The sequence below is a fragment of the Ranitomeya imitator genome, chromosome 6, assembly GCF_032444005.1.
Source record: "Ranitomeya imitator isolate aRanImi1 chromosome 6, aRanImi1.pri, whole genome shotgun sequence".
Taxonomy (NCBI): Eukaryota; Metazoa; Chordata; class Amphibia; order Anura; family Dendrobatidae; genus Ranitomeya; species Ranitomeya imitator.
In genome coordinates, this window is record NC_091287.1 from 21272154 (window position 1) to 21288725 (window position 16572).

Below are 16572 nucleotides of genomic sequence, written 5' to 3' on the forward strand. Positions count from 1 at the left end.
AAAAATGCTGTTAATTATCACTAAACAAAATGAATGGGATCTGTTAGTAAAACTGTAGTCAGTAGGGTAAAAAGTATTTGTTAAATAAATGTAAAATAAGATAAAAAATATAAAAAATGAATGTCATAATAAAAAAAACTTAAAATGAAAACCTGTGATTTCCTTAAGAACATCGGAAATGGAACAACAAATCACTTTTCCAGCTGCATTTGACATTCATTTTCCTAAAATGTTTTTCTAATAAATAATTTTAATTTTATCCCCAAACTTGTATTTCTACAGTATATTGATGGAGATGTGGATATTTAGTCACTTTTTCAGACTTCCTGTAAAGACTTCAAAAATTGGTCTTTAGAACCCTTTTTTTTTTGTTACTTTGTATCCGTAACGCCAACACTTATTTAAAACAGCTGGATATTAATGTCTGCTATTATGCTCTTTTTTTTGTGCTTGTGTCATAGTGAGACTGCCAGAACAGGTAGTCAAAATGGAAAGTGGGAAAAATGTCAGCATCTGCGTTTCCTGTCCATTATCTCGGAAAACAACTTTCCCAATGGGGCATAATAATATTTTTTCCATTATCCAGCTTTTTGGAAATTCCCGCAGGAACGAATCTGGAGCTGAAATCCTGGTTCAATACAGTTTATGGCTTAAATTTGGATTCAAGAGAATCTCTTCGGGAGGTCCAATTTCTGGCAGAACAATCAAATAAATTCCCTAAACTTTAAGTTAGACCTCTGGCACCAGTGAAGTTTATAATCAAGGAATGTAATTTGTCTTAAGAAAAGTAGAAAAATATTTGCATCGTGTTTGTGATGTAAATTAGAACCCTATACAATATGACACTTAGACTCTTGACTATAGAACAAAACCGTATTATACATAGTTTGTACTTTAATTTTTTAAAAACCAAACTTTTTATCATTTGGGTTTTCACTAGGAATAAAGCCTTTACACATATTGTAGGATTTGTTTTAAGGATTTTCATTAAGTAAATGATAATACGTAAGGAGAATAAAAGTTGACGTGACCAGTTCTTGATGAGAATATACGTTCCTCATCTTCAAAAGTAATTTCTGAAAATCATCTCCAAAAACTTTTCTCAATGGGGCACAACATAATTGTTTACATTTTCCATCTTTTAGAAATTCCATGGGGGTAGGACGGATTTGGAGTTGAAATCCTGTTTGGACGCATGGGTTAGGTTTGAGAGAATCTGTTTGGGAGGTCCAATTTACTGAAGAACATCCAGAAGAAATCCCCTAAACGTTAGACCTTTGGTATCAGTGAAGTTCAGGATCACAGAATGTAATATTTTTTTTTCCCATAAGAAAAGTATAAAATGTTATCCATTGTGTTAATGCTGAAAATTAAGAACCTATGCATAGTAACATATTTGGTCACATATATGGTCAGAGATATAGACTACTGCCAGGTACGAACAGGACACGCAGAAACCAAGAGGAAAGTCCAGGTAAAACCAATGCGTTTTTTTGAAAAATAGATTTTTTTAAAATACATCCTTGTCGCGAAAAAATAGAAAGGTGAAAGGGGGGGAGGGAAAGGGCAATGCAACGCGTTTCAAATTCGACTTTGTCACATCTTCCAAAGTGGAGTGCGGTCAACTCTTATGTATATGTGCTAATTGCAGACAGGTGGGATAAATACACTCTGTGGGAGTAACGGGGGGCTGCATGCCAGAATGGAAAAGGCCAGCATGATAACAAAATAAAAAAAAAAATTCAGGGAAGAAAAAGGGTGAATACACATTAAATGAATAACAAAACCATTACACATAATGTAACAATAAACTGTAGAAACCTCTACAAGAAAGCCAGGTTTGATTTTTAGTGTGAGAATAAAAGTAGCTGGGAAAAATTAAATTGCCTATTGTAGATGCTTTTTTTTTTTTTGCCACTATTGCACTGCTCGGTTCAAGAATAGAAAACCAGATAGGATCCTAATATAATATAGGAAGTAACTTATAAATTATTTGTTTTTTTGCGGTTGAATTGAGGGCTATATTGGATAGATAGTACAGGTTTATCATTTATTTTAAAGTTCTTTGAGTTTTGAATTTTATTTTTTATTTTTTCAAGTTGCCCTTTGTTCACCATATCAGATCTATTTTTAGAGGAGATAATATTAGTGGCCCTATTAAGGGACCAAGTAGAATAGCCTCTATTCTTGAGGCTGGAGCGGGCTTCACTAACTTCCCTATTGAGGATATTAGGGTCACTACAATTTCTTTTAATTCTGTTAAGCTCAACAACTGGAATGTACAACTGGATGACACACGATGTATGATTAGGGTGGCTACTGCGGGCATGCAGAATGGTGTTAACAGCAAGGGGTTTAATAGAGGTAGATGTTATGATCCTACCCTCCAGAGTCCCTGATAATTGAAGGTCCAAAAATGAAATTGTGTTTTTATGAAATGTGTAGGTGAACTGCAAAATAAAACTATTATTATTGAGATACCCAACGAAATCTAGTATGGCAGACACATCGCCCCCCTCCCAGATGAAGAGGAGATCATCGATGTATCTACCATACCAGACCACGCTGTGCTCAAAAAGGGTTGGATGCAATACAGGAACAACAACTCCCAATGAGCCATTACCAGATTTGCTAGTGACGGGGAATATTTAGCCTCCATAGAGACACCCCTCTTCTGCAAATAAAATGAGTGATCAAATGTGAAAAAATTATGGGTCATAAGAAAAAATGTAACTCACAGAATGAAATTCTGTAGATCCTGTGTGAATCACTGTAACAAGACATGTGAAATTTTAAGGCTTTAATAGCCATATCATGGGGTATTGATGTACACAGCGATGTTACATCACAGGATAACTATGAAAAATGCTGACACCATTTTTGTCCGAAAAACATCTTAGGACAGCACATGAGTCCTTAAGAAACCCTGGTGTTCTTTTCTGGGCTAATGGTTGGAGGGCTGCATCAAGCCACTCACTTAGGTGTTCTGTCATGGATCCTATCCCAGAGATGATGGGTCTCATTGGGGGAGGGTTAATGGCTTGATGTATTTTGGGTAAAGCATGCATTAAAGGGAGACTGGGATGATCAACTGGTAAATAGTCGCGTTGGACACATTTGAGATGGATGGTAATGAACTGGAAGTTGCAAAGGACTTCAACCTACTTGGATCAATGATCACTCAAGATGCATCAACGACACCTGAAGTCAATAGAAGAATCGTTATGGGCAAATCAACAATGAAGTCTCTGGACAAGGTCTGCAAACCGAGGAACATTTCTGTTGTGAATTCCGCTCTTGGGCTCCCTCCGGTGGTTGTAAGTGGCACTTTTGTGAGTTCTGCTCTTGGGCTCCCTCCGGTGGTTTTAAGTGGAATGGCTGCTCCTTGGATTTAGCAGTCAGCAGCTGCTTCCACTGATTGTCTTTTCTGCTCGGCTATTTAGCCTTGCTCTTTCCTTCAGCTTGTGCCACTTGTCAATGGTTCCTTGTTGGATTCACATCTATCTTGGATTTCCCTGATATCCTATCCAGTTCAGCAAAGATAAGTCCTTTCTTTGCTCTTTTCTGTCCACATGTTGTGGACTTATTCATTCTGTGCATTCTATGTTTTGTCCAGCTTGGATTAATTCTGTTAAGCTGGAAGCTCTGGGAAGCAGATTTACCCTCCTGTTGTGAATTCTGTGGCAGAGCTCCCTCCTGTGGTCACAAGTGATACTTCGGCTGATTCTCTCTGGGAGCTTCCGTTTGTGGAGGAAACTGGTACTGCTGCTTCTGAGTTTCCTCCCTCAGGTGATCTGGTGAGGTCGTTAGGTGCTTCTCTACTTAACCCCACCTAATGCTTTGATTCATGCTTCCTGTCTATGTTCCAGTGTTGGACTTGTGTTTCTCTGGATCATTCCTGTGGCCTGCTGCTCTGCATAGCTAAGTGTTTCTTTGCTATTTGTTGCTATTTTTTCTGTCCGGCTTGTCTATTTGTTTTGCTGGAAGCTCTGGGACGCAAAGGGTGTACCTCCATGCCGTTAGTTCGGTACGGAGGGTCTTTTTGCCCCTTTGCGTGGTTTTCTTTAGGGTTTTGTGTAGACCGCAAAGTTATCTTTCCTATCCTCGTTCTGTCTAGAATATTGGGCCTCACTTTGCTGAATCTATTTCATCCCTACGTTTGTCTTTTCATCTTACTCACAGTCATTATATGTGGGGGGGCTGCATTTTCCTTTGGGGTATTTCTCTGAGGCAAGGTAGGCTTATTTTTTCTATCTTCAGGCTAGTTAGTTTCTCAGGCTGTGCCGAGTTGCATAGGTAGCGTTAGGCGCAATCCACGGCTGCCTCTAGTTGTGTTTGGAGAGGATCAGGGATTGCGGTCTGCAGAGTTCCCACGTCTCAGAGCTCGTTCTATTATTTTGGGTTATTGTCAGATCACTGTATGTGCTCTGACCTCCATGTCCATTGTGATACTGAATTGCCTTTCATAACACCCTCCACACCTTTAGTCAGGTGTGGAGATTTTTGTAAACTCTGTGTGGATTTTTGTAGTTTTTTAATACTGACCGCACAGTATTCCGTCCTGTCCTATCTATCTAGCTAGACTGGCCTCCTGTGCTACATCCTGGTTTCATTCTACGTATGTCTTTTCCCTCTCCTCTCACAGTCATTACTTGTGGGGGGCCTTCTATCCTTTGGGGATTTTCTCTGAGGCAAGATAGTTTTCCTGTTTCTATCTTTAGGGGTAGTTAATTCTCAGGCTGTGACGAGGTGCCTAGGGAGTGACAGGAGCATCCCACGGCTACTTCTAGTGTTGTGTTGAGCTTAGGGACTGCGGTCAGTACAGGTACCACCTCCTTCAGAGCTTGTCCCATGTTGCTCCTAAACCACCAGTTCATAACACATTTCACCGGCGATGAAGACACTGCTCGTACATAGTCTGGACTCTTCTGTAGTAACATGGATGTGAAACCTGGATGCAATAGAAACAAGACAGAAGAAGAATCAATGCCTTCGAAATGTGGTACTGGAGAAGGATGTTATTAGTACCATGGATGTCAAGAAGAACAAACAAATCAAATTTGGAACAAATCAAGCCAGACATGTCACTGGAAGCTAAAATCACCAAGCTACGACTTGCCTACTTTGGATACATCATACAAAGAGAGCAATCACTGGAGAAGGACATCATGGCCGGAAGAATATAAGGAACAAAGTGAGGAGGAAGACAAGCAACCTGATGGCTTGATACAATTAAGATAATGGTGGAGAAGACCCTGGAGGTCCTCTCTAGGCTTGCCCAAGATTGATCTTCCTACAGAGAGTTCATCCATCAAGTCGCCATGGCTCGAGATCAAGCTGAAGGCCATTAAATAATCATACAAATATTTGTTAATGACCACTGTTGAATGTATACCTATACATTACTCTTATATCAACATATGTTCCAGCTCATTTCTTTGGTGTTGCTTCTAGGGCCGTGCATTTAGTTTATATAGCTTTTCACGGGCATATGTTTTACACAGTCAAGTCTGGTTCCTGCTCTGCCCGTATCTACTGAGGCATGCAGGCACAGAAAGAGGTTTTACTTTAGAGATAGGACCAACCTGACACAATCCTAGGTGGGATTACACTCTTTTTTTTATTTGGCTACCAAGGCTCGTACATAGTTTGACCTTTTCTGTCGTAACATACGGATGCGAAACCTGAAGAATAAATAAAATAAGAGAGAAGAATAATCGACACCTTCAAAATGTGATGCTGAAGAAGGAGGTAATCAATACCATGGATGGCAAGAAGAGCAAAAAATACAGGTTTCAGAATTGAGCAAAAAGATTCTTATGACCCTGGTTTAGCAGCCTCACTGGAATCTGTGGCCACCGGTGAGAGTCCTCCTCCCTGCAGGCATCACTTTATTCTGCTTAGTAGATCCCTCAATGAAGTCACTGGGCAAAGTATTCAAGTCAAGAAACATTTCACTGGGAAGAAGACACAGCTCGTATATAGTTTGATCATTTTTTGTGAAAACATAGATGTGAAACCTGAACAATAAATAAAAAAGACAGAAGAAGAATCAATGCCTTTGAAATATGGTGCTGAAGAATTATGTTATTAATACCATGGATGACAAGAGGAACAAGCAAATCAATTTTGGAACAAATCAAGCCAGACATGTCGCTGGAAGCAAGGATCACCAAGTGCACCAAGCTACGATTTGCTTACCTTGGACACCTCATACAAAGAGAGCAATCCCTGGAGAAGGGCCTCATGTTCGGAAGAGTAGAAGGAACCAGAAGAGGTAGACCAGCAACCTGATGACTTAATACTATCAAGATAATGGAAAAATAAAAATGCATTGTAACTCATAGAGACGTGGCTGTAGTGCAAAATAGTATTATACAAGCTATTTTTGTATTTTTTTATTATTATTTGACATTTTATAAAAATCTATCTTTTAATTTGTGATTTTATTAGAAATATGACATTAAGAATTTTTCGATAATCTTCATAAAGTAATAAATAATATACATTAGGGAAACAAAGTGACATGGACGGTTTCCATTGAGAGTAGATTGGGTAGAATGGGTGTCCTTTATCTTAAAAAATATTTTCTGACCATCATCTACGAAAAAAAGCTTTCTCAATGGGGCACAACATAATTGTTTCTATTTTCCAATTTTTGGAAATTTCTCAGGGAGAACTTGGCTGGAGAAAAACATGTGACTTATCAACTTCCCAAAATTTAGGTTACCCATAGACTTCTAGCACCAGTGAAGTACGTGATGAGAGAATTTTCTTTTTTTTTCTGAAAAAAATATTAATGCCCCACTCAGGTGACATTTTTTATTTGCCCATTTGTTAGGGATCACGTGTGTAAGTGTAATGATGGTAGTTATATACTCACTGATCGCAGTCTCCTACCGTATTCAGCAGCGCTCCTGCATCCATGCATTGCTGCGTGGAGGTCAGTTTTTGAATTTTTTTCATAGACTCTTACATTTAGAAAGTAATCTCCTCCCCACATGGTGAACCGGTAAGTTACAGATGCGATGATGTGATTCCAGAAAGGACCGCAACCCTGCTGAAATTGGGAAAAGATGGCAACCGGCAGTGAGTATATTACTACCATCATTCCCTAATAAAGAGGCAAAAAAAACAGTTACCAAAGTATTGCTTTGAGCCTTCTGGTTGGTTATGCTATAAAGAAGATCCCGTTGATGGTTACACATAGAGGTTTTTTTTACATTTTTTTATTTTATAAAAATTGAATCTTTTATCATTTGTGTTTGTTATTGGAAATAAAACTTTACATATAATATGAAGAAATTTTTTTCATCAAGATACAGTAATAAATAATGCATTCGATGAAAAAAAAAGAGAATAAATTTAATTACAGTCAATCATCTTTCAGTCCATTATTCTTTCCCAATGCGGCATTACATAAATTTTTCCTTTTTTTTTTCAATTTTTTAAAATCAATCAAGAAGAAATTTGGAATTGAAATCCTCGTTGGGCACAGCTCATGACTTAAACTTAGGTTCAAGAGAATCTATTTGGGAGGTCCAATTTCTGGCTGAACATCCAGAGAAATTTACTAAACTTTAGGTTACATCTTGACCTCTGGCACTAATGTAGTTGATCATCAAGAGAAGCCATTTTTTATATAGAAAAAAAGTCAAATTATTTTATGTATTGTGTTTGGGTTGTAAATGAAGACTTAATATATGGTTACAAGTGAACAGTTGGCTACTTCTGGTATAATACTTTATCAAAATAGTAATCTTTTAAAAAAAAAGAAATTTACGTTTTAATTTAAGAAAAGTCAAAATTTTTACACATTGTGTTTATTTTGGAAATGAAGATTTTAAACAAAGTATTTAAAAAAAAAAGTTTTCAACCATAGAAAAGTAATAAATAATAGACTGAGAGAACAAAAGTGGTCATGGCCCGTTTCCCAATGAGAGTAGAATGGGTGTAATGAAGAGGTAGAAGACCGTCATCTCCAAACCGCGGTTGTTAATGTTGGATAGGAACCTTTGTTCCAGTAGTGATTTTCTTTTTTTCATTGTTTGAACCATTAATCACAATTTTCAATAGTTAATACTTACTTTTCTTACCATAAATATGATATTTTCATGAATTATCTTCATCTGAAGGTTCTGATGTGTTCACTCGGGGGGGATGATGTCAGGCCATTTATCATTCGCTCTTGAAACATTTCTGAAAACTCACAACTCCGGCCAAAACTGGAAGTTTACAAAAATCACAAGATGCAAGATGTGCTTTAGCTAAAGAGTAGAGATAAGCAAGTAAATTCTACTTGAATTTTACAAATATCCGCATTCGCCATTAATACGGTTTTGCTTCCGCGTGGATTGGGCAAAATGAACCTTGAATCCTAAATCTTGAAGGGCTATCGAGAGGTTAAAAAATTCCTTATACTCAACTTACCGCTCACCTCTCAGGTCCCTCCGTTCCTCGCCATCATCTGTCCGACCCTCGTTGCATCTCCAGCCGAAATCCCATGAGATTGAAACGTCAGAGTCATGACATCATACTCTCGCATATGCAGAACGTTCCCATGCCCCATCAAAGCTGGAAGTCCAATAGTATCTTGGAAAATTCAACGCGAGCGACAAGATGCACCTAGGACTGAACTGGTGACGGTTAGGAGCGGAAGGAGAGTATAAGTAATTGTGTTATTTTTTGCATATTACTTTTATTATGCTCTGGGGTTTGAAGAGACTCCTCATTTTAACAAGGTACATTACATTTGCGGAGAATAACTTTTTTGTGAATCAAATTTCTGTGAGTAAAGGCACAAACAGGCTAATTCAAACTTTGCCTGATCCACTCTCTCTATAAAAGAGTTTATTGACCTGATGATGGGCCCCAACCCTGAAATCTGTATTGTGTATGAGAGCAGACCTACACTGGAGGAAGAACCTCTTGGATTGATGGCTTCTGCAAAGTCCCCGAGCCCTTGCATTTCCTTCTGGAATAGAGTTATTTCCATAAATTTCAACCATTACTCACTTTGGAACTTTTTTCTGTAAATTTTTTTTTTTTTACCTTTCTTCATCACCACGCAGAAGAAATAGTAGAAATAATATTGCAATGCCTTCTGGTGGGAATACATTGAGAAATCGAGCATACCGACAGACATGTTTCAAAAGCTTGAGATTAATACCGCGTGTGCACTAATTTGTTGATTTATGAACTTTTTCTATTACTGCTGCTACTACTTTTCTACTTAAGGCTACTTTCACACTTGCGTCGCTTTAGATTCGTCGAAATGCATAGTTTTGGGGAAAAAAACACATCCTGCAAATGTGCCCGCAGGATGCGTTTTTTTTCCCATAGTCTTGTATTGCCGACGGATTGCGACGTATGGCCATACGTTGCGTCTGTCGTGCACTGGATGCGTCGTGTTTTGGCGGACCGTCGTCACGAAAAACGTTCAATTCGTACGTCGGATCCGCCATTTTCTACCGCGCATGCGTGGCCGGAACTCCACCCCCTCCTCCCCGGGACTTAGAATGGGCAGCGGATGCGTTGAAAAACTGCATCCGCTGCCCACGTTGTGCCGAATTTGCACAACATCCGTCGGTACGTCGCGCCGACACTTTGCGACGGCCGCATACCGATGCAAGTGTGAAAGTAGCCTTAAAGGGAACCTGTCACCTGAATTTGGCGGGACAAGTTTGCGGTCATATGGGCGGGGTTTTCGGGTGTTTGATTCACCCTTTCCTTACCAGCTGGCTGCATGCTGGCTGCAATATTGGGTTGAAGTTCATGCTGTGTCCTCCGAAGTACACACCTGCGCAAGGCGCAAGATTGCCTTGCGCAGGCGTGTACTTGAACCCAATATTGCGGCCAGCATGCAGCCAGCAGGTAAGGAAAGGGTGAATCAAACACCCGAAAACCCTGCCCATATGACCGCAAACTTATGAACTTTAAGAGGAATGCTCACCTCTCCTGATATATTTGTTTTGAAAAATGTATAAATAGTGAAGAGTCTCCTGGAGAGTCTCCTTTTAAATCTCTGTGTTGTGAAGTTCCTCTTTTATCCCTCATAGAAATGTATCTCTGTTCATGGTAGCCTAGCAGCTCGCAAGAGGGCTTCCACGGTTTTGCTTTCTGCTAGCCACTCCAGACTAGCAATTCTCAAAGGTTTCATCCTTTAACCTCTGCACAGGGTTCTGAACTTACACTGGGCCCCCAGGGTTGGATCCACAGAGTGGCTGCTGGCTGGTGGAACGGGCTAGCAGGAACGGATTGTATAAGCTAAATTAAAACCAGAAAAATTCAAAAAACTAAAACTTGTCAAACAAAAGCTGAAGATCAGACAAAAAGCCCATGGTGATGAATAAGAATGTGGGCAGAACTAATATCTTCATAAGTGTATCTGGTAATCATTTGCCTGGATTTTCTCTCTAGGAAGCTGACAACCCTGTGTTATCTATACTGGATATTGTCTATTTTTTCTTTGACAATTGTTAAAAATGTTTTTGTTTTGTTTGTTTTTAGGTGATATTTTCCATTTGCATGGCTGTATGGGGACTACAAGCCATAAGACAGCTTTTCAGCATGAAACCTCAAAAACAGGACTGAAAATTCAGAACATGTTCAGACAGATGACGAATGTATTCTATCAAGTCATACAATACAACATTTTTAGATATTGAGGATACTCTTTGAAATGACAAAACCGTCAGAAATGGTGAGGTGACATGTAAAAGTGATTGCATATTATACCCAAATAAAGAACTTACAATAATTTGTATCAAAAAGGAAGGTGCGATCTGAAAATCAGTTTATAACTGTATATAGTCTGTACAAAGTAATTCTATATAATAAAAAATATAATTTTATGGATAATCTTATTGTATTTACTGTGTCTAGTGGATTTACAATTCTGTAGTTTTCCCAAACAGAAACATAATATATAATCTTGTCCTTAGCAGCAGCTCTATAGTAGTTATATTCTTGTACATAGGAGCAGTATTATAGTAGTTATATTCTTGTACATGAGGTAGTATTATAGTAGTTATATTCCTGTACATAGGGGCAGTATTATAGTAGTTATATTCTTGTACATAGGGGCAGTATTATAATAGTTATATTCTTGTACATAGGAGCAGTATTATAGTAGTTATATTCTTGTACATAGGAGCAGTATTATAATAGTTCTATTCTTGTATATAGGGGCAGTATTATAGTAGTTATATTCTTGTACATAGGAGCAGTATTATAGTAGTTATATTCTTGTATATAGGGGCAGTATTATAGTAGTCATATTCTTGTACATAGGAGCAGTATTACAGTAGTTATATTCTTGTACATAGGAGCAGTATTATAGTAGTTATATTCTTGTACATAGGAGCAGTATTATAGTAGTTCTATTCTTGTACATAGGAGCAGTATTATAGTAGTTATATTCTTGTATATAGGGGGCAGTATTATAGTAGTTCTATTCTTGTATATAGGGGCAGTATTATAGTAGTTATATTCTTGTACATAGGAGCAGTATTACAGTAGTTATATTCTTGTATATAGGGGCAGTATTATAGTAGTTATATTCTTGTACATAGGAGCAGTATTATAGTAGTTATATTCTTGTTTATAGGGGCAGTATTATAGTAGTTATATTCTTGTACATAGGGGCAGTATTACAGTAGCTATATTCTTGTACATAGGAGCAGTATTATAGTAGTTATATTCTTGTACATAGGAGCAGTATTATAGTAGTTATATTCTTGTACATAGGGGCAGTATTATAATAGTTATATTCTTGTACATAGGAGCAGTATTATAGTAGTTATATTCTTGTACATAGGAGCAGTATTATAATAGTTCTATTCTTGTATATAGGGGCAGTATTATAGTAGTTATATTCTTGTACATAGGAGCAGTATTATAGTAGTTATATTCTTGTATATAGGGGCAGTATTATAGTAGTCATATTCTTGTACATAGGAGCAGTATTACAGTAGTTATATTCTTGTACATAGGAGCAGTATTATAGTAGTTATATTCTTGTACATAGGAGCAGTATTATAGTAGTTCTATTCTTGTACATAGGAGCAGTATTATAGTAGTTATATTCTTGTATATAGGGGGCAGTATTATAGTAGTTCTATTCTTGTATATAGGGGCAGTATTATAGTAGTTATATTCTTGTACATAGGAGCAGTATTACAGTAGTTATATTCTTGTATATAGGGGCAGTATTATAGTAGTTATATTCTTGTACATAGGAGCAGTATTATAGTAGTTATATTCTTGTTTATAGGGGCAGTATTATAGTAGTTATATTCTTGTACATAGGGGCAGTATTACAGTAGTTATATTCTTGTACATAGGAGCAGTATTATAGTAGTTATATTCTTGTACACAGGAGCAGTATTATAGTAGTTATATTCTTGTATATAGGGGCAGTATTATAGTAGTTATATTCTTGTACATAAGAGCAGTATTACAGTAGTTATATTCTTGTACATAGGAGCAGTATTATAGTAGTTATATTCTTGTAGATAGGAGCAGTATTATAATAGTTATATTCTTGCACATAGGGGACAGTATTATAGTAGTTATATTCTTGTACATAGGAGCAGTATTACAGTAGTTATATTCTTGTACATAGGAGCAGTATTATAGTAGTTATATTCTTGTACATAGGGACAGTATTATAGTAGTTATATTCTTGTACATAGGGGGCAGTATTATAGTAGTTATATTCTTGTACATAGGGGCAGTATTATAATAGTTATATTCATGTACATAGGGGAAGTATTATAGTAGTTATATTCTTCTACATAGGAGCAGCATTATAGTAGTTATATTCATGCACATAGGGGAAGTATTATAGTAGTTATATTCTTGTACATAGGAGCAGTATTATAGTAGTTATATTATTGTACATAGGGGCAGTATTATAGAAGTTATATTCTTGTACGTAAGAGCAGTATTATAGTAGTTATATTCTTGTACATAGGGGAAGTATTATAGTAGTTATATTCTTGTACTTAGGAGCAGTATTATAGTAGTTATATTCCTGTACATGAGAAGCAGTATTATAGTAGTTATATTCCTGTACATAGGGGCAATATTACAGTAGTTATATTCTTGTACATAGGGGGCAGTATTATAGTAGTTATATTCTTGTACATAGGGACAGCAGTATAGCAGTTATATTCTTGTACATAGGAGCAGTATTATAGTAGTTATATTCTTGTACATAGGAGCAGTATTATAGTAGTTATATTCTTGTACATAGGAGCAGTATTGTAGTAGTTATTGTCTTGTACATAGGAGCAGTATTACAGTAGTTATATTCTTGTACATAGGGACAGCATTATAACAGTTATATTCTTGTACATAGGAGCAGTATTATAGTAGTTATATTCTTGTACATAGGAGCAGTATTATAGTAGTTATATACTTATACATAGGAACAGTATTATAATAGTTATATTCTTGTACATAGGAGCAGTATTATAGTAGTTATATTCTTGTACATAGGAGCAGTATTATAGTAGTTATATTCTTGTACGTAGGAGCTGTATTATAGTAGTTATATTCTTGTACATTGGAGCAGTATTATAGTAGTTATATACTTGTACATAGGAACAGTATTATAGTAGTTATATTCTTGTACATAGGAGCAGTATTATAGTAGTTATATTCTTGTACATAGGATCAGTATTATAGTAGTTATATTCTTGTACAAAGGAGCAGTATTATAGCAGTTATATTCTTGTACATAGAAGCAGTATTATAGTAGTTATATTCTTGTATATAGGGGCAGTATTATAGTAGTTATATTCTTGTACATAGGAGCAGTATTATAGTAGTTATATTCTTGTACAAAGGAGCAGTATTATAGTAGTTATATTCTTGTATATAGGGGCAGTATTATAGTAGTTATATTCTTGTACATAGGAGCAGTATTATAGTAGTTATATTCTTGTACATAGGGACAGCAGTATAGCAGTTATATTCTTGTACATAGGAGCAGTATTATAGTAGTTATATTCTTGTACATAGGGACAGCATTATAACAGTTATATTCTTGTACATAGGAGCAGTATTATAGTAGTTATATTCTTGTACATAGGGGCAGTATTATAGTAGTTATATTATTGTACATAGGGAGCAGTATTATAGCAGTTATATTCTTGCACATAGTTGCAGTATTATAGTAGTTATATTCTTGTACATAGGAGCAGTATTATAGTAGTTATATTCTTGTATATTGGAGCAGTATTATAGTACTTATATTCTTGTACATAGGGGCAGTATTATAGTAGTTATATTCTTGTACATAGGGGCAGTATTATAGTAGTTATATTATTGTACATAGGGAGCAGTATTATAGTAGTTATTTTCTTGTACATAGGAGCAGTATTATAGTAGTTATATTATTGTACATAGAGGGCAATATTATAGCAGTTATATTCTTGTACATAGGAGCAGTATTATAGTAGTTATATTCTTGTACATAGGAGCAGAATTATAGTAGTTATATTCTTGTACATAGGGGCAGTATTATAGTAGTTATATTCTTGTACATAGAAGCAGTATTATAGTAGTTATATTCTTGTACATAGGAGCAGTATTATAGTAGTTATATTCTTGTACATAGGAGCAGTATTATAGTAGTTATATTCTTGTACAGAGGGGCAGTATTATAGTAGTTATATTCTTGTACATAGGGGCAGTATTATAGTAGTTATATTCTTGTACTATAGTAGCTATATCTGTCGTTTGGAAGGTTCTTAGAAACACAAAAACAGTAGAATCAAGTTGCTGAACTTGTCACACCCAGAGTGGAAAATATCATGTTGCAAAGCTTTATAGGCCAGATATAGAGAACACTCCTTTTTTCAGAATCCGGTCCAGCAGTTGAAGCTGAGGAAACTTTCCTCAGATTGGGAACAGAATCTGGGCATTGAAAACTCATTACTGTTATCGCGGTCATTGTATAAGCATGTCTTAGGATGGACTATTATTGCCATATAATTGGGCTGTTAATAGGCGCAGCCTATTTTAAGCTTAAAAAAAGGAAAGTTAGAAATCGAAATGATAATCAAATTGTAATATTTCATTTTGGGCAGATTTTATGGGTCTTCTAAACCTTTTCGTCTCACTAGCTTGTGATCAGTGGGGACTTTTTTTATTTATTGAATTATGAAATACAGCAGTTTACGTTCAGCAATCGAAAATACGAAAGGTCTATATAGGATCCACCACACAAAGAATAAAATAGTCCAGAACGCGAATGCAGTTCAGTAACAGGATAAAAGTCCAACAATCTAGCACAGAGGATAACATAGTCCATATACTCTTCCTTCTCTCTGAGTTGCTGTGTTCACATCATCATTCCACGCAGGACTGATCTGTGTCTCACCTCCCTGATATTTACAGTCCCCCTCCTCATTCACAGGTCAGGAGGGGGAAGGTCTCAGGGGCTCATTGTTTCAACAAGTTAGGTCATTAGCATATTAGCAAACAATACTGTACTGTGGGGGCTGATATCAGATGGCATCAACAGCCATTCATCAATTAGCAAATAACTCCTTCTACAAGAAAACACCATGAAAATAAAGTAAAATAGAAATATACTAAAAAATGATGCCCACATAGCATATCACACCATCACAGTTGCATTCCACAAAACACCATCCGCATCAATGATCACATCTATAGTAATAGTAAAAATGACCATGTGAACATAAATGTGGACGGTAATTTACATCTATAACAAAATTGAAAACAACTGCTTGGGCACAGTGCAGGAAGTGTTGTCATTGGGACACTATCAGGCTTTTATATTATTATAATGGAATAAAGCTATGTTCACACATTGCATTTTTGCTGCCTATTTATGCAATTTAAAAGCTTCTTTTTACAATATCAGCAAAAGCTATGATATTTCAGAAATCTCATACACACACTTTTTTTCCTGACTGAATTGGAAAACTGCTGCTTTTTCACAACTGCAGTATGTTACTTCTTTCAGTGTTTTTGCAGCATTTTTTCACCTATAAAAAAACAATGTGTAAGTGCAATAAAGCAGCAAAAATGCTGATAAATTTATTGCAGCGTTTTCGATGAAAAGAACGCAGGTACAACAGGGTGTGAAACCGATTTATTTTTGTGATTTTCCCAAGTTTAAACCATAATGTCTTGGTATCTTCAAATGAGCATCAATGCTAGTATTAGCACAGTTTAACCCCTTAATCCCATATGACGTATCATCCCGTCCAGGTGACCTGGAACTTGATTCCCAGGGACGGGATAGTACGTCATATGCGATCGGCCGCGCTCACGGGGGGAGCGCGGCCGATCGCGGCCGGGTGTCAGCTGAATATCGCAGCTGACATCCGGCACTATGTGCCAGGAGCGGTCACGGACCGCTCCCGGCACATTAACCCCCGGCACACCGCGATCTAACATGATCGCGATGTGCCGGCGGTACAGGGAAGCATCGCGCAGGGAGGGGGCTCCCTGCGGGCTTCCCTGAGACGATCGGTACACGGTGATGTACTCACCGTGTACCGAGCGTCTTCTCCCTGCAGTCCCCGGATC

At 37.0% G+C, this 16572-nt stretch overlaps 1 protein-coding gene across 1 annotated transcript in view; it reads left to right on the forward strand.

The window, feature by feature from the left end:
• AGMO (alkylglycerol monooxygenase) overlaps positions 1-10860 on the forward strand; it is a 250034-nt gene extending 239174 nt beyond the window's left edge. Inside the window, exon 14 of the mRNA XM_069729308.1 lies at positions 10510-10860. Coding sequence (XP_069585409.1) covers positions 10510-10593 — 84 coding nt within the window. The 3' untranslated portion in view covers positions 10594-10860. The remainder of the gene's footprint in view (positions 1-10509) is intronic.
• The last annotated feature ends 5712 nt before the right edge of the window (positions 10861-16572 follow it).